Consider the following 23,360-nt stretch of genomic DNA (forward strand, 5'->3'; position numbering starts at 1 on the left):
GAATTTGACTTAATTTCCTTTTATGATCTCATAACAGTAGTTCATTCTAAATCTCTGTCTTGGGACTTCCCTGGTGGTCCAGTGGTTAAGACTCCAAGCTCCCACTGCAGGGCACATGGGTTAGATCCCTGGTCAGGGAACTATGATCCTACATGCCGCCTGGTGCGGCCAAACAAACAAAAAAACCCCTCTTTTTTCCCCCTATATATGTCATGTTTTATCTTTTTATCTACCTAGAACAGTACCTGTCACTTAGACACCCAATTCACACACACACATTTTATTATAGTCAGAACTTTACCATTTTATTTTAGTCAGAACTTTACCATTTTATTTGTAATAGTGGAGTTAAATTGAATTTATATCTCTTTGATAAAGGAGTAACACCAATTTTCCTTTTAGAATTCAGCATACTTAATATACTAAGGGAAAGATTCCTACCTGCCAATTCTCTTTAATGCAGCTTTTAGAAATAATACATGTACTATACTATTTGCTAGTAAAGGAAGTATACTAAGATAATATAAGAAACAGATAATGTAAATAGAGTAAAGGTAATTTTTGGTGTATCTATTGCTAGTCCATTCATAGGTGATTAAAGATAGTAAATATTAAATATAAATACATTAACACTATTCTTCTTCAAAAGCTTACTGTTACTCTATTGTCATATTAATTGAAAAGCCTCAAAAAAATTTAGTCGTAGCTTTTTTGGCTCTCCTGATCTTCCTACCCTGTGCATGTGTTGCCATTTTTCTATACTATAATTGTTACTTGATTATGTGCCCTCACTAAATTGCTTTTTAGAGGGCAAGGATCATGTTTATCTTTTTATTTACCTAGAATGGTGCCTGTTAACTTAGGCAGCCAATAACTGAATGAATGAATGCCCACCTTCTATGGTGAATATGAGAATGGCACTACAATTAATCACCTGAGAGCAGAATTTTAAAATTGTGCTTAGACTCTACGTAAGGCAATCACCCACAGCTAATGGTCTGAAAATCATCTCAGTTTTGATTATGACTTTGTGTTTATAAAGTCCTTTATGGGTATTTAATTAATGATGCTTACAATATTGCTGTTTTATTTTTAGAATATTGTGTCTACCTTTTACTGTCAGCAGGTGTGGGAGCATACCAGTTAACCATGACCATAATCAAAGGCAGCATGTAACTTTCTTGTAAGCTTCTTTCATTGGTTCAGCTGTGATAAAACATCCTTTGTTTCTTTTGTGTAATGCATAATTAATTTTTACTGTGTTACTATGTTGTTTACAGTGGAAAAGAAGAAGGAAACAATAACGGAGTCAGCTGGTCGACAACAAAAAAAGAAAATAGGTAAGATGAGTTATTGGTATACAAAATATTGAAGTTTCTTGGAAGAAATAAATTCTTAGATAATGAAAATGTAATAAAGTATTTAGTAGTGGTAACTTATGTTTGTATAGTTTTATGGTCTACAAAGCACTTGCATATGTTATCTTACTTGATTCTCTCTCTTGTTTTTGCTCTTAGGTTTGAAATTTCAGTTTAGTGAAATGGTGTTGACAGTCATGGCTTTTGAACTTGGCTGAAGGTTCTTGGCATAGTTTGTAAAAGGGTATTGTTTTTCTTATCTGAGATGATTATTTCCAGTTAAGTCTGAGTTACTTGTATTTATTGTTGCCATAACTTCCTTACTGAGAATTGACTGGTGATGGAGATCTGCCAAGATGTAGGAAATTTTCTGCTGAGTAATTTTACCTAGTCTGCAAAATAATTATATGTTTTTGGTTTTCCAGTGTAATTTAGAATTTAATACAGAATGTAGTTCAGTTCCAAAAAGACAATTTATAAGTGACTGCCTGTGATTTGTATTTATACTTTATGATGCTTCCTGATTCTACAGTCAGAACAAAATGGTTGTGAAATTGTGTATTTGGCTCAGAAACTATGTCTCTGTGCCTAGGTCACTGCTGTTAAATCCTGGGAGATTACTCTACCAGGCTAGACTATACAAGTGTTCTGTTCTGGTTAAAGCTTTTCAGTTTAGTGTAGGGGTATCAGATGTGTTCTAAATGGCCTTTTCATTTAGTTCCATGGCAAGATGCTACTGTACATCTGCTCTGTATGTGTCAGTCACTCTGGTGGGCATTGGAGAAACAAAGTAGGAAAAAATTCTGTCTTTTAAGACAGGGGTCCCCAACCCCTGGACCACGGACCATTATGGGGCCACACAGCAGGAGGTGAGTGGTGAGTGGGTGAGGAAGCGAAGCTTCATCTGCCGCTCCCCATAACTCCTCATCGTATGCACTACCACCTGAACCATCCCCACACACACACACCCGCCCTCCTCGTCTGTGGAAAAATTGTCTTCCACGAGACGGGTCCCTGGTGCCAAAAAGGTTGGGGACTGCTGTTTTAAGAGGTCTAAAGAGGAAAAACAGATCAATGCAGTGTAATACTTACTTTTTAGAGAGATATTCTGAGTGTCATAAAAGTAAAGAAGAAAGGATATCCAAACCAATCTAGAGGATCAGGTTTTCTTTAAGAGATAATGCTTAAGCTGAATCTTGAAGCTTTAGTGTGCGTTAACTAAGTAAAAATATAAATAAATAAAATACTGGTCAGTTGAGTTCTTACCATCTGCAACACCCTGAAGTAATCACTTGACATTTAATTCTCTTAACAATGGTATGTGGTAGTGAACAGTGTTACCTCAATTTTAGAGATGAGAAAATTGAGGTTTAAGTAACTTGCTCTTGGTCATTCAGTGGTATGATGGATTACGTCAGTGGTAGAGAAGGGGTTTGAACCTAGTCATTCATAACTTTAAGAATCTGCAGCTTTTTAAAATAAATTTATTTATTCATTTATGTTTGGCTGCTGTGGGTCTTCGTTGCTGCGCATGGGCTTTCTCTAGTTGCAGCGAGCAGGGACTACCCTTCTTTGCAGTGCGCGGGCTTCTCACTGCGGTGGCTTCTCTTGTTGTGGAGCACGGCTCTAGGCACGCGGGCTCAGTGGCTTGCAGGCTCTAGAGCACAGGCTCAGTAGTTGTGGCACACGGGCTTAGTTGCTCCACGGCATCTGGGATCTTCCCAGACCAGGGCTCGAACCCGTGTCCCCTGCATTGGCAGGCAGATTCTTAACCACTGTGCCACCAAGGAAGTCCCAAGAATCTGCATTTTTAAGCCTTGTATATTCTCGGTAGAAGGATAGGCATATACAAAAGCATAGAGGGATCAAATAGCAAGGTATATACCTGGAACTATAAATAGTTTAGTATAACAACTAAAAAATAAGGTATGTGTAAAGTACAAGCAGACAAGCCTAGAGAAATAAGTAGGGCCTAAACTAAGGTAAGGAGGTTAACGTATGCAGAAGTCTTCCCGTAACCATTAAGGGATTTAAACAGATTTGAAATCAGATTTTAAGGAAGACAACTCTGGCAATAGTTTGGAGGATAAATCAGAGGGGGGATCATTCTGGAGGCAGGGAAGTTATGAGGCTTTTTAAGTATCCTAGGCATGCGAATGGCAAGAACCTGAACCTAGGCATTGACAATGGGAATGGTGCAGATTCAATGGATATAGAGGAAGTAGATGTAACAGGACTTGAAGGCCTTTTTTTTTTTTCTTAGTATTATTTATTTATTTGGCTGCATTGGGTCTTCATTGCTGCACACAGGCTTTCTCTAGCTGCGGCGAGCAGGAGCTACTCTTCATTGCAGTGCGTGGCCTTCTCATTGCTTTGGCTTCTCTTCGTTGCGGAGCACAGGCTCTAGGTGCGGGGGCTTCAGTAGTTGTGGCACGTAGGCTCAGTAGTTGTGGCTCGTGGGCTCTAGAGCACAGGCTCAGTAGTTGTGGCGCATGGGCCTAGTTGCTCCATAGCATGTGGGATCATCCCGGACCAGGGATTGAACCTGAGTCCCCTGCATTGGCAGGCGGATTCTTAACCACTGTGCCACCAGGGAAGTCCCAGGACTTGCAGACTTTTTAGATGTAGGGTATGTAGAGACGAATGAGTCTGGGAAACAGCCCAGATTTCTGCTTAGGAGAGGAAATATCAGAGAAGTTGCAGATTGGGATGAGGAAGAGGAGAGGATGATTTCAGGTTTGAACATGTTAGATTTGCAGTGTCTGTGTGACAATAGGGCGGAAATACTTGGCACACTGTTGGATGTATGGTTTGGAGCTGGCAGATAAAGGCTACAAATAGAATTTAGAATCATATGATTATAAATTATAATTGAGTCCACAAAGTAAATGAAATCACACAGGGAGACCATATAAAGTAAGAAAAGCAAAGAGCTAAGGATGGAGAGAGTCTTGAGACATAGAAATTTAAGGGGTAGAAGAAGAAGTGGAGCTTGAAAAGGTATTGCCAGAGAAGTTGGAAAGGAGTTGTGTCACGGAAGTTGAGGGGAGAGTTTCAGAGGACAGGAAGGGTTAGAGGTTGGGTATTGAATATCTAAGAGGCAAAACAGAGATAATTAGTGATTTAGGAAGAATAATTTCAGTGGCATGATAAGGGATAGAAGCCAGATTGTATAAATTAGGGAGATAATGCATGGTGAGGAAGTAAAGACATTGAACATGGGTAATTCTTTGGAGTAGCTTTGCTATAAAGGATAGGCAAGATATAAAAATGGAAGGCACATTACCCACTACCCTTAAAATTGACAGCACAAACTATCTATACTCAAATTATTTTACCATGGAATGCTACCTTAAATTGTTTGCTCACCAAAATGTCATCAGAAGGTAAAAGAAATAATATTTATGAAGAGTTGCTTGTCAAAATCTAATAGGAGTTACAAGACATAATATTTGTTAGGAGTTGCTTGAAGGACAAACATCCTATCCATTCTGTAGATTTATAAATTTTACTCCTAAATTAAACCAGACTATCAGAAATCTGTAAACCTAAACTTGTATATAGTTTTGGACTTTATAAAATTGCTTCTTCTCTATTTCTCCTTGACATTTGCACTATTAGACATGTCATGAAAAACTCAGCCAGATAAAATTTACTGTAGTTGCTATGGACTATTTTTGAGAACATTATCTACAACATTGCACGATCCCCCTTTGACGAGAAATTACGGAAACTTTCTAGTAGTTTTCAGTGTCAAGACAAGCAGTGATTCTCATAAATAATTGATTTCTTTTTTATCTTATTGACCCTGTGCTTGAACTGATGGTTTTTCCCTCCACTTTGAGACTGGCTGCTAATAAGCATAGAGTCAGATTTGCTATTCATCTCCAGCAACTTTATAAGACCAGTTAAATGTATTTTTGTATACTGACCCTATCTACAATTTTGTTATTATGCAACCCTTACTTTCCCTTTGCTCAGATTCCCCACTTGGGTTTCTTTAAAATAAAATATATATATATATATATTATATATATTATATATATACTATATATAATATATATTATATATATATATTTTATATTTTATATATATATATATATATATATATGTATGACTTCCCTGGTGGCACAGAGGTTAAGAATCCACCTGCCAATGCAGGGGACACGGGTACAAGCCCTGATCCAGGAAGATCCCACATGCTGCAGAGCAGCTAAGCCTGTGCGCCACAACTACTGAGCCTGTGCTCTAGAGCCCGCGAGCCACAGCTACTGAAGCCCGCGTACCTAGAGCCCGTGCTCCACAAGAGAAGCCACTGCAATGAGAAGCCCGTGCACCGCAACAAAGAGTAGCCCCCGCTCGCCACAACTAGAGAAAGCCCGCAAGCAGCAACGAAAACCCAATGCAGCCAAAAATAAATAAATAAATTTATTTTTTAAAAAGCAAACATATATATACAGTAATGGGGAGACTATAAAGAATGATATTGCTGCATTGAAAGAAGGGAGTTTTTAGTAAGAGGGATGTGGTCAGCAATATTCAGTGTTTTAGAGAAGGAAAATGTCATTGATATCACTAGGTGAAGCTCTTAGAGATAATGATCTTGGATAGAGACATTAATTTGAAACTGAGGTGTCGGAAGATTTTATGTTTCCCATTCTTAATTTCAGGAGCAGATGTTTTGGTTATTTTACCTTTCCGTCTCATAAAAGAGAAACTACTTTTGATGTATGAATTTTATTTAGATCTTTCGGCTGCAGTCAAGTTACCTCAAGTAATGAGGAATTTAAGGATATATGTGATCCAGAACTCAGGAAAAGCTGAACTAATTGGTTACAGGAAGGCAGGAACTGTGTTAAAGCAATTCCTGCAGGCAGAGCAAGCCCTGGGATAAAGCCAGACATTGGGCTCCACTATTAATTTTTAGTACTTCTCTCTCTTCTGTTGTTCAACTTCCCCACTTTCTCTGCAGTGCTTCCCTAGCATTTAATTTTTGCCTGTGTCTAACTTTGGCTTGTCTCCTGTGGTTCTTTCTATATCGGTATTACTCATAATGTGCTCTCTAGACCACCTATATCAGTATTGCTTGAGATACTTGTTACAAATGAAGGGTTCTGAGTCTTACTCCCAGGCTTTACTGAATCAGCATTTCTGGACATGGGACACAGGAGCCTGCTTTTTTAACAAGCAGATAATTTTTAGACGAACTAAAGTTCAAGAGCCAGTTCTACATTACTATTTTGCTGTTTCTGCTCCCACAGTTAAATGGTTTACTTTCCCAATATTTTCCGGTTTAAATTCCTGCAAGAAGGAATCCAACTAGCTCAGCTCATCTTTTTATGCCGTAGGTCATGGGTAAGCCTATGGATTGGCATCCTTTTTGGTCAGTAGTGGCAGGGCAGGGGATGTTAGGAATCTTCATAAGGTTGAACCTCAACAGAGACTATGATGAGAGGGAGATATTCCCCAGAAGGTGGCCAGAGAAGGGAGAGCAGGCATTCTGAAGCTTTGCTGAATGGGGTGTGTATCTCCTTTCTTGGTGACTTGGAAATATGGGAGGACATTTTTGAAATTTATTTGGGGCCCTGAATTAATATATTTATTCTAGATGTTTATCTATGCTATTTGGATTTTCTATAAAAGAAGGCTGTATCAGGCATTTCATTTAAATTTTGCTTCTCCCAATCTACATGAAATTTTAAAGGCATGTTATTAATTGGTCTTCCATTCAAGACAACTCAGAATATAGAAATGTCATGGCATACCTAACTCTTTTAATCTATAGAGAAGCATCTGCTATTTTGATCATCTCTTCCTTATTTGAAAATGTTCCCCATCTCCCAAACTGTCGGTTTGATCAGACTACTCAGTTGCCCCGTGAGTACTTTAATTGATTTATATTCTTTGACAGAAAAGTCACTGCTTATTTATTTTTTATTTTTTTTATTTTTTTGGCTGCATTGGATCTTTGTTGCTGTGCATGGGCTTTCTCTAGTTGTGGCAAGCAGGGGCTACTCTTCGTTGCAGTGCGTGGGCTTCTCATTGCGGTGGCTTCTCCTGTTGTGGAGCATGGGCTCTAGGTGCGCAGGCTTCAGTAGTTGTGGCACATCTGCTCAGTAGTTGTGGCTTGCGGGCTTTAGAGTGCAGGCTCAGTAGTTGTGGCGCCCGGGATTAGTTGCTCCGCGTCATGTGGGATCTTCCTGGATCAGGGCTCACACCCATGTCCCCTGCATTGGCAGGCAGATTCTTAACCACTGTGCCACCAGGGAAGACCCGTCACTGGTTATTGACTAAGGTAAACGATGACGTGTTCCTTTCTTAGTTAAATTATATTATCTTTTTGTACAAAGTCTAATGCTGTCAAATAAAAATGTGTGATAGATTGGCTTGAGTTTGTTCATTCTTTGGTCAGAATGGATGTCATCGTTGCTACTAGTGTATTCCAATAGCTACAAGAAATGTAGCTTCTTTTTAATTGGAGTATTCCCTTTTAGAATTTTAATGTTTCCTTTTATCTATCATCTTGAATAATAAATCATCCTAGAATATAAATATATCTCCTTTATACTTCCAGTTTTTTCTCTCCATGAAATTTCCTCAAATTTCATAGAGGGTGTATTCCAAAAGTTCCATAGTAAAAGGGTGTATAGAATTCCTTTCAAATGGAGGAATTGAGGTATGGTTCTCCTCTGTATTAAATCCTGAGGTTCTGAATGGCATAAAGAATAGTTCACACAGGACAAGTGAACACTGAATGACATAGAATATTTATTTCCAGCACTCGGCTTGGAACCTTTAAATTTTAGATCTTCAGGGGAGGTGTAGAAGGTTTTAGACATAGTTTTCTCCCTTCTTATGTCAACATAACAGTTGAAAGGTGGGTTGGGAAGTACAACCATCTTGGAAGCCTTGGGCTTCTAGATGTTGAGTTTTCTCAAAGGAGAAAACTAAGGGTGAGTGAACCTTAGGAGGAGGTTCACTAGCTATACTTTTTTTTTTTTTTGCGGTACGCGGGCCTTTCACTGTTGTGGCCTCTCCCGTTGCGGAGCACAGGCTCCGGACGCGCAGGCTCAGCGCCCATGGCTCACGGGCCTAGCCACTCCTCAGCATGTGGGATCTTCCTGGACCGGGGCACGAACCCATGTCCCCTGCATTGGCAGGTGGACTCTCAACTACTGCGCCACCAGGGAAGCCCTAGCTATACTTCTTTTAAGTAACACACCACCAAGCTTAAAATAACATTAGACTGAGACAGTGACTTCCCTACCTTATTGGGGCCAAGAAACAACTTTTTGAGAGGAGTTATGCTAGTTAACTGACAACAGTTAAGGGCTAAGTTACACACAGAGCAATAGAGAACCAGTCAATCACTTTTAATTATTTCAGTATACTCTTAACTATTTGGGGTACTAGAAGTTAAGAGTTAACTAGCTAGCTTTTATTGCATCATCTCAGCCAAAACTGTTCTCATAATTACATGAAGCATTATGCTCAAATATTTGATTGCTGCTAATAAACAATATAAATCATCATTTCAAAATAAATTGTTTGCACTTATTTTTACTTACTAATGTGACTTTCCCAGAAATTATTCACTTGAGGAAACAAAGTTTCTTGATAAGGGAAAAGCAGGTTGTTTAAAAAAAGATACTTTTTTCAATACAGTTTATTAGAAGTTGGATTATTCTTATAAAACCATGTATTACATGGTGGTTATATTGACAGACCTGTCTTCATAAGCTTATGTAACCCATAATGTAATGTAAAACTTTATTTTTAGGGACAATAGTTGGTTTTGTTCCTCTTTTGTATTGCTGGTAATTAAAAGCAAAATTGGTTAGGAAATAACATTTAAAATTTACTTAAATCATTGAGGCTTAAAGAAAAGTAGATTTGATTACAGTATGAGAGATAGAAACTCTAAAAGGATGTTTTAAGTACTTTTAAGGACTTGAATGTTTCATTTCTAATTGTGTCTAACAGAATATCCTTGTAAAACTTGAATCTTACAGTTTAAAATAATGAGAATGAATAGAATAAATCTTTGCCTAGCAGTTTTGTTAGAGTCAGGGTTTGGTAGTCATAATGGAAGAGAGATAGAGAAGGAGTTTAATACTTTTCTAAGACCGGAAAGAAAAAAAAGAGGGTAAAAGAGAACGTGGGTATTGAGAGAGAGAGAGAGAGAGAGAGATTAGGAGGATCTGAGATACAATTAACTGAGCTGGGAATGGAGAAAGCTGAAAATGGAAAAACTTTAGATTAGGCATTGGGGTTACTGGGGAGAGGGGAGGTATATAAACCTAACTGTGGCTTTTTGGAGATATTGACAAATTTATTGTTCGTAACTTGGGGAGTACCTGAAATTGCTTCCCTATTGGTAACATTTCTATTAGATCAGGTTTGCTGTTTCCCACATGGGCATTTCTGGATTTCTGAAAACTCTTTCATTGTCTAGGACTTTAAATGTTATAGTGCTTGTAGTGTTTATGCTTCTTGAGGCATCTTAGCATTTCCTACCAACTAAGCACATCAAGGTCATAAGAAACTTGTCTCTGTTTCTTTTATCCCCTCCAAAACCAGACGAATGTTAACTTATTTCTGAATTATTTGAAACCAACAAAACCTACTTTATTTGTATATGGTGGGCACCTAAAAACAATTTGAGTTGAAAAGTCTTCAGGAGCCAAACACAGTAGTGTTGGGATATATCATAAACCTGTACTGCTATATTCTTCTTAAGCCATGTATACATACAGTCTACCTTGACACTACATATGGTTAGAGCTTCTGTTTGGACATAATTGAAAAAAGTGGAATAGAACTTCATAAAAACTGTGTCACTTTAGTGTCCTCTCAGCCTTTCAGGCTTTAAGTGCCTCTTCAGCCTACCAGCTTTATCAAAGACTCCTGTCCCAGAAAAGGGATTTTTGGTGTAGGATATCTTCAGATCAGCTTTTATTATATTGCTGATTCATTAAGCAATATTGAGCATATACTACAATACTGAACAACTAACTACTTGCCAATTACTGAGGATACAAAGATGAAGAAGTCCTCGTTCTCTAGGAGCCTGCCATCTAGTTGCATTGTTAAGTACATAAACAGATCATTATAACAAAATGTATAAACTCGGTGAGTATAATGATAGAGATGTGCTTGGAATATTCTGGAAGTATAAAGAAAGGACTTCTAATCCATTGTCTAAGACTGCATTGTCCAGTACAGCAGCCTGTAGCTACATTTGACTGTTCAGATTTTAAATTAATTAAAATTATTAATAAATGAAGTTGAAATTTTAGTTCCTCAATCATACTGGTCACATTTCATTGCTCAGTAGCTACATGTAGCTAGTGACTACTGTATTGACAGCACAGATGTAGGATATTTTCATAATTGTAGAAAGCTTTTTAGAATAGTATTGTTTAAGGAATCAAGATTGTCAAAAGGAGGTGACACAAGAGCTGAGGCTTAAAAGTTGAGTACAGGCTAGCCAGGAAAGGGTTTGATGGGGTAGGATAAAACAGTCTAGGTGGAAGTAGGGTAGCCAACCATCCCAATTTGTCTAGTCCGAGGAGTTTGTTGGGATATGAGATTTTCAGAGCTAAAACTGGAACAGTCCAGGGAAAACTGGGACACTTGGTCACCCAAGGTAGAAGAGACTTTATGAACAAACACACTGAATCAAGAGAAAAGCATCATATATACAGGAACTTAAAGTTGTTTGGTATTGTAAGAACATAAAAATTAATGGGAGTGGTTGGAAATGTGGCTGCAGAAGTAAGCAGGGGCCAGATGCAGGACTTGCAGGTGATAGTGAAACATGATCTTGGGACTTCCCTGGCAGTTCAGTAGTTAAGGCTCCACGCTTCCACTGCAGGGGGTGCATCCGATCCCTCATGGGGGAACTAAGATCCCACATGCTGCGTGGCGTGGCCAAAAAAAAAGAAACATGATCTTGTAGGGATGAAAAGCCATGGAAGAATTTTAAGCTGGAGAGTATCAAGATTTTGTTCAGTTTTGCCTTTTAAGTAGATCTGACTGCATTTATGTAGAAGATGGATTTGAGGGAACAAGTTTGGAGGCAGATCTGTTAGGAGACTTGAAAGTAATATAGGTAAGAGATGTTAGAAATCCTAACTAAGGAAGTATAGTAAGGAGGAGGGGAAGAGGTAGATTTCATAAGTATTTATGAGGTATAATTAATAGGACTTGGTGTTTGATTGAAGATAGAGTAGAGAGTCAAGGATGTGCCAAGGTTTCTAGCATAGATGCTTTTCTGTACCTTTCTTTTCATGTCTCAGTGGTAGTCCTTTTCCCCCTCTACTTGGTTTTACACCTGTTTACCTTCTAGTCATCCCAATCTTGAAACACCCAATTTTAAACAGTCTTATTACATTTTAAGAGGGCTGCTCAGGTAGAAAAAGGGCTCTAGCCCCCGAGATACACCTTAGTTCCACCCCATTTTGTTCATTTTCTTCCATATATCTTCATAATCCCCACTTTCTCCTGCCTGTATCCTTTCCTCCCAGGGAAAACAAACTGGATAGGAACGATTTAGGACAAGGAAGCATATATTCGTCTTACTGTACATTGTTTGGAAACTACACTCCAGTCTGCGGTTCCTATAGGCCTGTTCTTCCTTCCTTTCCTTTAACTGCCTGAACTTGCAGCCCTCACACCAGTTTCATATATTCCGATTGTATATTTTTTATTTTAGAGGGTATTATATTTTAATTTCAAAATCTTCCTGTGAGGGTGAGGATTTGTGTGTGTGTTGTTCATTCATTTATCCCTAGTGCTCAGAAAAGTGCTCAGCATTTAGTAGGTAATCAATAAGTATTTGTTGAGTGAATTGATCCTGGTGATAAAAATGCATAATCAAAGAAAGCAGTAGCATAGTATATATAGAGATCATTGGGTTGGGAGTTGGGAAACTTGGATTCTCGTCCTGGCTTTGGCATAAAATACCTGTGTGGTCTCTGAGAAGTCACTTCTCCTTTGCTGGGCCTCAGTTTCTTCATAAGTACAATAAAGTCCCTTACGTTGATGGAATACAGTAAATAAGGTCATTAATGTACAACTGAGACTTCTTTAGCGGTTTAGTTTCTGTGTGTATAACAATTTTCTTGAAATATATGTCAAATTTCCTAGCTTTCCAAGTGACTTAACTATGAAACTATGCTTATTTTTAGATTGATTTGACTGTAATATGAAAGAACCTGGATCTTAAATTCATCTTAATTGGCTTTTAATTTTTAGACTCCATGCTCTCTTAAGGAAACTGAAAGAGGGGGAAGAAAATCATAACAGATGGGTAATTAATACTTGAAACCTAAATACAGACATAATGGTTATACTTCCTTTTGATGTAATGTAAGAGTATATCTTAATGTACAGAGTCCAGACACTTAAAGTTTAAATTAAACTTTAAATATTTTTATTTATTTAATTTGAACTATTTTGCTGCCCTGCTGCATTTGAATTTTCTGTTAGTACAAAGTATACAGTATTCCATGTATTCAGCTTATCTTATTAAGTGATACTGAGACAGAAGTGCTATTATAGTCATCAGGCAGTGACAGTTTAACATCTGCTTTGCGCTCAGCGCTGTGTATATTAACCAGTTCATTAATTCTTTGCAGAGCGTCAAGAAGAGAAACTGAAGAATAATAACAGAGATCTATCAATGGTAAGAGTCCTAAATATAACTTCATGATAAACCACATGTTTTTCAGCAAAAGACCCTGATTTTCATCAAGTACACTGCACTTACCTTTTCAGAAATTTATAGTTATGCAGGCTATAAATAATATCATGGTTGTTCCTGGACCAAATAGAAGTGAAAATATGCTACTGGACTGAAGCTTCGTGTTAGTAATATGAATAGCTTTTTTTTTAGGCTCTCTCGAAGTCATAATTTGTCCCTTTCACACAGTTTTTATTAGCTTCCCCCTTATGTTTTCAAATGAAGTAGCTTATTTTCTTTTTCTTCCTCATGTTATTGCTGAATCTTTGGCTTTATGGTGACCTGGTAATCCCAAATAGGAGTTGGAGCATCATAAATGGCCTGTATTGTGGCCTTTATTCTTTAAGAGGCCTTTTGATCTGAGGGTCAGGCATATCATAAAGTGTAAGGAAAAGTGATTTTATTAGCCATTTACTCATTATTTATAAAGAGTAGAGTTCAAGCATGTCTTTCTGAGGTGTAGGTAGGCTGATTATATGGCTTGACTTATTTTTCTACTTAATTTCTGTATATTCAACACAGGACATCTAAACTGCACAACAGTTGTCTTTTGCTTACCAAGAGACCTTTGCTGTATTATTTTATCTTCTGTTTCTTGAAATTCTTATTAAGAAAGATCATAATTTAGAAGTGCATTTTTTTTGAAAATAGCTTTTCTGTTGTTGCAATTATTACATGTTCATGAGACCAAATTTGGAAACTGCAGAAAGAAGAGATAAAAATTGCTGATAAACTGTTAATCTTATATCTTTATGATCTTTTATTTGTTTATACTTTTATGGCACATGTAATTAAGAAAGAAGTTAGCTGCAAGAAACAAAATGCTTAATAATGGCTTAAACATATAAAATTTTTTTCACTTGCTCAAGAGGTACAGAGGTTGGTAGTCCTGGGCTGCTGTGGCAGCACAGTAATGTCACTGAGGACTCAGATTAACCTTCCTTAGCTTATGGTTGTTTGGTTGTTTGATGGTGCTTTACTGTCAGGCATTATGTTCTTCATTCCAGGCAAGAAGTATGGGCAAAAGGCCTAAAGGGATGCTAGCCAAGTTTGTCCCTTTTAAAAGTTCTGGTTGGTACTTACATCTCATTGGCCAGAGTTGGGTCATATGACCACCCCAATACTATTCATAAGAAGCTGGCAAGGAGAAGAGGCCTTGGAGGTGGAGGGTGGGTTAGCCAATAAACAGCTTTTTGCCAAGGAGCATCTTTTAAAAATGATGTAAACCAAAACTTTTGGGGTGTGCTTTAGTGGTGGTTTTTCTCTAGTGTAAAATAACAATTCGTTGGTTTCCTTCCAGGTTCGAATGAAATCCATGTTTGCAATTGGCTTTTGTTTTACTGCCCTAATGGGAATGTTTAATTCTATGTGAGTAGCCTTTTATATGGTTTTATCTAAATATTGCTCTATGTGTATGTATATGTGAACAATTAGCTTTTTTGGTAATATGTTGATATTTCAAATTTACAGAAGAGTTACAAGAATAGTACATTGATTAACCAGATTCACAATTGTTAACATTTTGCCTCATTTGCTTTCCTTTTTTCTCTGTTTCTCCATATCATATATGTACTCATTCATACATTATTTGTATATTTTTTTCTGAATCATTCAAGAGTTTGTTGTAGGCTTCATGCCCCTTTACCCATAACTACTAAAGTGTGTATTTCCTAAGAACATGGACATTCTCTTACTTAACCTCAATCCAGTTATCAAAATCAAGGGAAATTTAATTTTGATGGAATACAATTATATGATAACTTTTCACCCTCTTAATATTGAAGATATCTTATATGTAAGGCAAAGACTAAGGTTTTATGGGTCCTCTAAAAAGAATTTAATATGTCTCCTGGGTTTTTAAATTCCTTACTAACAAACTTCTTCAAAATGAAGGTAGTCGTACAGAGATGTTTTGACTCTTAAAATAGAGTCTTAACAACTATAATCTTGTTTAATAATAAGGTAGGTTACTGTTGTCTAAACTAGCATATAGCAGGCCTGAGTAATTGTGGGACTGCTTTTGACAGAACCTGGGAAAATATCCAGAGATGACAAGCTGTCATTTCTTACCTTTCAGAGCTCTCCTGAACTATCCCACGCATTTTCCTCACTCACTCTTTTCCTTCCCTTTCTCCTACTCTTCCTCCCCTGCTTCATTTCTACCTGTCTGTCTCTCTCTCCTTGTACCCACACCCCGCCCCACCTCCAGTTGTTCTTCTCTTCCCATCTGTCAAGGGCCTACTTTGTGCCAGGCATTGTGCTAGGTATCAGAATATAACAAATAAGATGTGTTCCCTGCCCTCAGTAATATCAAAATTTTATAGAAAGAAAGGACAAACAAATCAATACATTGATGGATGTTACAATAGATGTGTGTGTGTGTGAAATATAGTAGGGGGGAAAAAGGGGAGTGGTTATTTTTACTTAGGTGAGGCACCAAAGGGAATGTCCAAAATGATTTTAATACAAAATTTCCACTTAACTAGTGATTACTAAAATCATAGACCTTTACTGCTGAAAAGGACCTTTGGAAGATTAAATAACTTGCCCAAGGTCTCTAGAAGTCTCATAATTTCTAACTTATAACTCTAAACTCAGTATCCTTTTTTCACTGCTATGCTTTCTCTCATTTCTTGGGTATATATCACCGTGGATTACCAGGCAAACCAAACACTGAAAGATTTTGTAGTTAACTAGTAAACTTCATTGGTACAACTCAAATACTCAAATATTCTTTAATTTGTCACATTCTGGACAGTATAGAGCTAGCTAAGTACTCATCTATATTTTAAAAATTTAATGCCTAACATCTTATTTTCCTCATACTTCTGATTTTTAAAATAATATTTTTATAGGTTAGTGGTGTGTGTATGTAGAGCTGTTCTTACTGGTCTTGGCTTTTGTTGTGTGATACCTACAATAAATTTGAATCACTGCTTTGCTTGAAGTTCAGCATTTGATTTTATTCCTTAGTCTTATGTACAGGTGGGTTCTAACGAAATAGGCTGATTAAGAAAGAACTGTGGGGAATATAGCCAATATTTTATAATAACTCTAAATGGAGTATAATCTTTAAAAACTGCGAATCACTATGTTGTACACCAGGAACTTATTTAATATTGTAAAACTTACGTATACCTGAATTTTTAAAAAAAGAAAAGGAAGAAAGAATGGTGGCCATTTCTACCAGTGGTAATGCTGCCTTATATTCATGTGGTTCCCTTTCTTAATGTTATTTGTGAACATATTGTGGTATGAACGGCTGCTCTATGGGAAGGGCATCTGATTCAAATATATTTTTCTCCCAATGCCATATTTTTCCCCTCAGGTGTAACCTTTTATTACATTTCTTTCTGTAATCATTGAAGTAATAAATTCTTACTGGAAAAATTCCAATAATATATAAATGTATAAAATATAAAGTAAAGATCACTCTGCCTTCCTCAAATGAGTACGTGTCCTTTCAAGATTTGTACTTCTTCTCTCTGTATACAAACATTTAGATATTTGTATGTATTAATTTTTATACCCCAAAATGGTTGTTTTGTAACCTGCTGTAGTTGCCTGTGATAATTTTTTAAATGCATTATGTGTAACTCTTGCATAATCATTTTTAGAGGATTTTTAAAAAATTTTTTTTAAATTTATTTTTTTTATTTTTATTTTTTTGGCTGCGTTGGGTCTTCATTGCTGCATGCAGGCTAGGATTTTTTAAATTATTTATTTATTTATTTGGTGGCACCAGGTCTTAGTTGTGGCTCATGGGCTCCTTGGTTGTGGCATGTGAACTCTTCGTTGCAGCATGCATATGGAATCTAGTTCCCTGATCAGGGATCAAACCCGGACCTCCTGCATGGGTAGGGCAGAGTCTTAACCACTGTGCCGCCAGTGAAGTCCCATCTTGCATAATCATTTTAAATGATTTTTCATCATTTAATCCCATCATTTTTAATCATTTTAATGTCTGTCAATATTCCATTGAATGGATGTACCCTAACTTATATAATCTTCTATTAATCTTCACACAGAATTTTCACAGGTAGTATGTACACCAGTGTATACTTATTTTTTCCTCAGGCATATCCTAGAAGTATTGCTTAGGTGAAATTTTTCTTTTTGGCCTTGCCGCACAGCATGCGGGATCTTAGTTTCCCCGACCAGGGATCGAACCCGCGACCCCGTGCGGTGGAAGCGTGGAGTCTTAACCACTGGACTGTCAGGGAATTCCCATAGAAAGGTTTTTATTAATTTATATTTTTCGATTATTGCCCTCAGTACTTGTGAGTGGTTCTTTCTTCATATATTTGTCATCACTGGGAATTATGTATCTGTTTAATATTTGCAAATCTAATAGCTAAAAATAATATTTCTTTTAAAATTTGCATTTCTTGTGAGATGTAGCATCTTTTCATATACTTATTATGTTTATCTATTTCTAAATTTCCAGTTCATGTTCTTTCCCTTATTTTCTTTTTATAAGATTTTTTTATTTATTGAGACTATTAAGCTCTCTTTTTGAGATATATGGGCAATGTTAATTTTTGTCAAATCTGTTACTCTTTTCTGTTATATAAATAGTGCCTTTCTCATACCAGATTATATAAATTTGTTTCTACTTTTTATTTTTTATATTTAAATTTTGTTTCATCTGTAATTTTTTTTGGTGGTTAGTTTCCAACTTTACCAAGTACTTAGCTATTGTTAATACCAGGTAGGGAACAAATAATATATTTTCTCTGATGATTTGAAATGACTAGTTTATGATATATCAGGTAGCTTCCCAAAGCTTATGTAGTAGATCTTTTTTTTTTTTTTTTTTTGCTGTACGCGGGCCTCTCACTGTTGTGTCCTCTCCCGTTGCGGAGCACAGGCTCCTGATGCGCAGGCTCAGAGGCCATGACTCACAGGCCCAGCCGCTCCGCGGCATGTGGGAACTTAACGGACCGGGGCACGAACCCGTGTCCCCTGCATCGGCAGGCGAACTCTCAACCACTGCGCCACCAGGGAAGCCCTATGTAGTAGATCTTAACCAGGAGTGCGCATCAGAACCAAAGTTTAAAAAGAAAAAGATTTTCTTATACTAGTAATACACAAGTACTTCTAAAAAATTCAAACAGTATAATGTAGAATAAAAAGTGAAAGTGAAACCAAATGAGTTGAAAACTTATGTCCACACAGAAACCTGCACACAGATGTTTATTGCAGCTTGATAATTGCCAAAACTTGGAAGCAACCAAGATGTTCTTCAGTTGGTAAATGGATAAACTGTGGAACATCCAGACAGTGGAATGTTATTCATTGCTAAAAAGAAATGGGCTATTGGCCATGCAAAGACTTGGAGAAACCTTAAATGCATATTACTAAGTGAAAGAAATCAACCTGAAAAGGCTACGTACTATATGATTACAACTATATGACATTCTAGAAAGGGCAAAGCTCTGGAGACAGTAAAAAGGTCAGTGGTTGCCAGGGATTAGGTGTGAGGGAGGGATGAATAAGCAGAGCACAGAGGATTTTTTAGTGTAAAACTATTCTGTGTGATACTTAATGGTGATACATGTTGCTATACATTTATTAAAACCCAAGAGTGAACCCTAATGTAAACTGTGGACTTTGGGTGATGATGAGGTACCATTGCAGGTTCATCAGTTGGCAATTATGAATAATGCTTCCATAAACATCTGTGTGCAGGTTTTTTTGTGAACATGTTTTTAACTCCTTTGGATAGATACCAAGGAGCATGGTTGCTGAATGGTATTCATGTTTTTTTTCTGGTCTTTGTGCTCAGACCAGAAATTTAAATATATATATATATATATATATATATATATATATATATATATATATATATATATATATATATATATGTATGTATGTATGTATGTATGTATGTATAAAATTTCTTATGTCTTGGACTGTGAGCACCTAGAAGTTAAAGAATGTATCTCTATTTTTATAAGCTGGTATGTGACATTAAAAGTCTAGTACATTTTTTTTTGGTGAGCAAATTCCAAGTTTTATTTCACATATATTGAAAAGCAGACATTTCAGATCTGATGTTCAGAATATCCAATCTATAAGATTCAATGCTATCTTCATATCCTCAGATAAAACGTCATTGTTCATGTGACATGACAGTCCAGACAATAGCTGGGATTGAAACTGAATGCACCCCTTTCTATTTCTTTTCATTAAAAATATTAGCAAATAATAATTTAATCAAAATTTAATCATGTTTGTATGTATGGATTTTCAATTTAAATGGGAAAAAAAGGAAAAAATGTATAGAAAAAAAAGCCCACCATCCCTTAGCAGTTCTAAACAAAAGTAATGTGGGTGTCAGTTATTACCGTCTAGTACATATTTTGATTGTATTGAACAATCACTATTCATTTTTCGCATAATTTCTCTTAGTTTCACCTTGATCATCTGTTTATTATAGAATGGAATACATTATCTCTAATATCCATTTTAGTCTTACAATTGTTGATAAGAAAAAAGCCTCAAGTTAGAGTAAGATGGGAAGGACTTGAGCTCCAGATTGCCAGAGTAGCAACAAGAGGCACCAAATTCAGCTATTTATTTGTCTTTGGCTTCTCTTCTGGATCATTTCCATAAAGCTGAAACATTAAATCTTAGAAGTGATCTTAAAAGTCATTTTAACACATTACTTCTGTGTCAATACGGAAATCTCTCCAATAATACCTCTAGCAGATAATTTTCCATTATTTTTAATCATTTTCAACGATGAGGAGCTTGATGTTTTCTGAGATAATATAGTTTTACCGAGTAGTATTTAGGGTTTGAAAGTGGTTCCTTTTACTGGACCAAAATATGCCTACTTGTTCTGTTCATGAGCAGTGGTCCTGCCCTCTGGAACTGCAGAGAGTAAGTTCACTTAAAGAAATAATCTACCTATAAGCTATCTCTCTCTTTGCACCTTTTTCTTTCTCTCCCTAACTCTTTCATTATTAGGCTACAGACTAGTAATGGTGTCTATTCTTAGCTATTCCTATGGAAAGCCTCTAATCTCCTGGAAAAATTAATTTGAAGGGGTTTTTTCCTTCATATTTGTGGCTGGTTTAAGGTCTCATTCGTACTAAATGTTCAGTTTCACATAAATGAATAACTCACTTATAGGACATGAAAGGTTTTCTCTCTCCTTTTTCTTTTAAAGCTTTTTTCCAGCTTTACTGAGATATATAATGACGTATAATCTAGAACATTGTGTACATTTAAGGTGTACAGAGTGATAATTTGATACACATACATATTGCAAAATGATTACCACAATAAGATCAGTTAGCAAATCCTTCATCTCACATAAATATCATTTTGTTGTGTTGGCGGTGAGAACAATTAAGACTTACTCGCTTAGCTTTCAAGCATATAATACAGTATTAACTATAATTACTATGCTGTACATTAGAAGCCCAAAGCTTATTCATCTTAAAACTGGAAGTTTGTACCCTTTGACCAGCATCTCCCCATTTCCCTCAACCCCCATCCTCTGGCAACCACCAATCTAATTTTGTTTCCATGAGTTCAGCTGTTTTAGATTCCACATATAAGTGATGTCATACAGTATTTGTCTTTCTCTGTCAGACTTGTATACAGTATATATATCACATTTTCTTTATCCGTTCATCTATCGGTGGACACTTAGGTTGTTTCCGTATCTTGGTTATTATGAATAATACTGCAATGACATGGGAGTACAGATCTCTTTGAGACAGTAGTTTATTTCAATTCCTTTGGCTAAATAGCTAGAAATGGGATTTCTGGATCATATGGTAGTTCTACTTTTAATTTTTTGAGGAACATCCATATTGTTTTTCATAGTAGCTGTACCAATTTACATTCCCAGCAGTAGTGCCCAGGGGTTCCCTTTTCTCCACATCCTTGCCAGCATTTGTTATCTTTTGTCCTTTTGATAATAGTCATTCTAACAGGCATGAGGTGAAATCTCATTGTGGTTTTGATTTGTATTTCCCTGATGGTTAATAATGTTGACCACCTTTTCAGGTACTTCTTGGCCATTTGTATGTCTTGTTTGGAAAAATACCTATTCAGATCCTCTGCCCACTTTTTAATTGGATTATTTGGTGTTTTTTGTTTTGCTATTGAGTTGTACAAATTCCTTATATATTTTGGATGTTAACCCCTTATCAGATATATAGTCTGCAAATATTTTCTCCCATTTCATAGTTTGCCTTTTCATTTTGTTTCTTTTGCTGTGCAGAAGCTTTTTAGTTTGATGTAGTCACATTTGTTGATTTTTGTTGCTTGTGCTTTTGGTGTCATATCCAAAAAAATCATTGCCAAGACCAATGTCAAGGAGCTTTTTTCCCTATGTTTTCTTCTAGAAGTTTTACAGTTTCAGGTATCATGTTTAAGTCCTTAATCCATTTTGAGTTAATTTTTGTGAGTAGTGTATGATAGGGGTCCAGTGTAATTCTTTTGCATGTGAATATCCAGTTTACCCAGCACCATTTATTGAAGAGACTATCCTTTTCCCCACTGAGCTTTTCTGGCTTTTGTCAGATATTAGTTGACTGGGTTTATTTCTGGGCTCTCTATTCTATTCTGTTGGTCTGCATGTCTCTTTTTGTGCCAGTAATATATTAGTTTGATTACTATAGCTTTGTAACATAGTTTGAAATCAGGAAGTTTGATGCCTCCAGCTTTCTCAAGATTGCCTTGCCTATTCAGGATCTTTTGTGGTTCCATATGAGTTTTAGTATGGATGTTTCTATTTTTGTGAAAAGTAGAGTTTTGATTAGAGATTGTATTGGGTCTATAGATGACTTCGTTGTTGTTGTTTTTAATAAATCTATTTATTTTATTTATTTATTTTTGGCTGCATTGGGTCTTCGTTCCTGCGCATGGGCTTCCTCCAGTTGCAAGGAGCGGGGGCTACTCTTCATTGCGATGCACAGGCTTCTCATTGTGGTGGCTTCTCTTGTTGCGGAGCACAGGCTTTAGGCATGCGGGCCTCAGTAGTTGTGGCATGCAGGCTCAGTAGTTGTGGCTCGTTGGCTCTAGAGCGCAGGCTCAGTAGTTGTGGCACACGGGCTTAGTTGCTCCATGGCATGTGGGATCTTCCCGGACCAGGGCTTGTACCTGTGTCCCCTGCATTGGCAGGTGGATTCGTAACCATTGTGCCACCAGGGAAGCCCTGTAGATGACTTTGGATAGTATGGACATTTTAACAGTATTAACTCTTCCAGTCTATAAACATGGATATCTTTCCATATATTTGTGTCTTCTTCAGTTCCTTTATCAATCAATGTCTTATAGTTTTCAGTGTATGTATCTTTCACCTCCTTGATTAAATTTATTCCTAAGTATTTTATTGTTTTTGATGTAGATGGGATTGTTTTATTCTTTTTTTCATATAGTTCATTGTTGGTGTGTAGAAATGCAACTGATTTTTGTATGTTGATTTCCATCCTGAAACTTTGCTGAATTCATTTATTTGTTGTAAAAGATTTTCTTTTTGGTTACAATTTCAAGTCAAAAATGTCAAGGAATAAAAAAAATGACTGTATAAGATGAATTTGTTGGGTGTGTATGTTAGCAGCAAGAGGGGTAAACATTTTGGGCTATATTTATTCCAGCCCTACTCCTCACAGTTTAACTCTACAGATGGAGAGTAGAGTGGCGTATGTAGAACAGTATACTGTATATAGCATATAACCAGGAAATATTGGAACAACTGTGTATAATACTTCCTGTGAGTGAATGGGAATACCTCCTCCTGGAAAAGTTATTACAATACTTTGTTTTGCTTTTGTGAGGTTAGTAGATAAGAATAACTACTTCAAGCAGATCTTTAAATATTTTCGTCATATCCAAGTAACAACAGTTGATGATTGAACTCTTACCCTGTGCAAACTATATACTAGGAAAGCAGTTGGGCATAGTAAGTGGACAATCATACATATGTACAGAATATGTCAAATTCATTCTATTTATATTCTTTGGAGTTCAGCTGTATAAGAAGCTCTTTATAACCACAATAGTTAATATGGATATTTAGGTATTTTTTTCCCCAGCGAAAAAGATGGTAATACTACCTCTCTTTTCCCTCTCCCTCTATAGAAACATTCTAAATACCAAATGTTTTTCTAAGAGGGAATGTTCTAGACATTTTAACTGGAGTTAAAGACTTTATTTGGATAAAGTAACTGATGCTGTCATATATTTTTCTAATATTATGAAGTATCACTGTCCTTAATCACATTAATTTATAA

At 36.5% G+C, this 23,360-nt stretch overlaps 1 protein-coding gene across 1 annotated transcript in view; it reads left to right on the plus strand.

Annotated features, from left to right (window-relative positions):
• The window catches only part of TMCO1 (transmembrane and coiled-coil domains 1), a 46,855-nt gene that overhangs the window by 8,643 nt on the left and 14,852 nt on the right, over window positions 1–23,360 (plus strand). The window contains exons 3-5 of the mRNA XM_082834508.1: window positions 1,281–1,340; window positions 13,001–13,047; window positions 14,405–14,472. Of these exons, the coding sequence (XP_082690634.1) occupies window positions 1,281–1,340; window positions 13,001–13,047; window positions 14,405–14,472 (175 nt within the window). The remainder of the gene's footprint in view (window positions 1–1,280; window positions 1,341–13,000; window positions 13,048–14,404; window positions 14,473–23,360) is intronic.

Source organism: Leucopleurus acutus (assembly GCF_964270905.1).
Source record: "Leucopleurus acutus genome assembly, chromosome: 2".
In the NCBI taxonomy this organism is placed as follows: domain Eukaryota; kingdom Metazoa; phylum Chordata; class Mammalia; order Artiodactyla; family Delphinidae; genus Leucopleurus; species Leucopleurus acutus.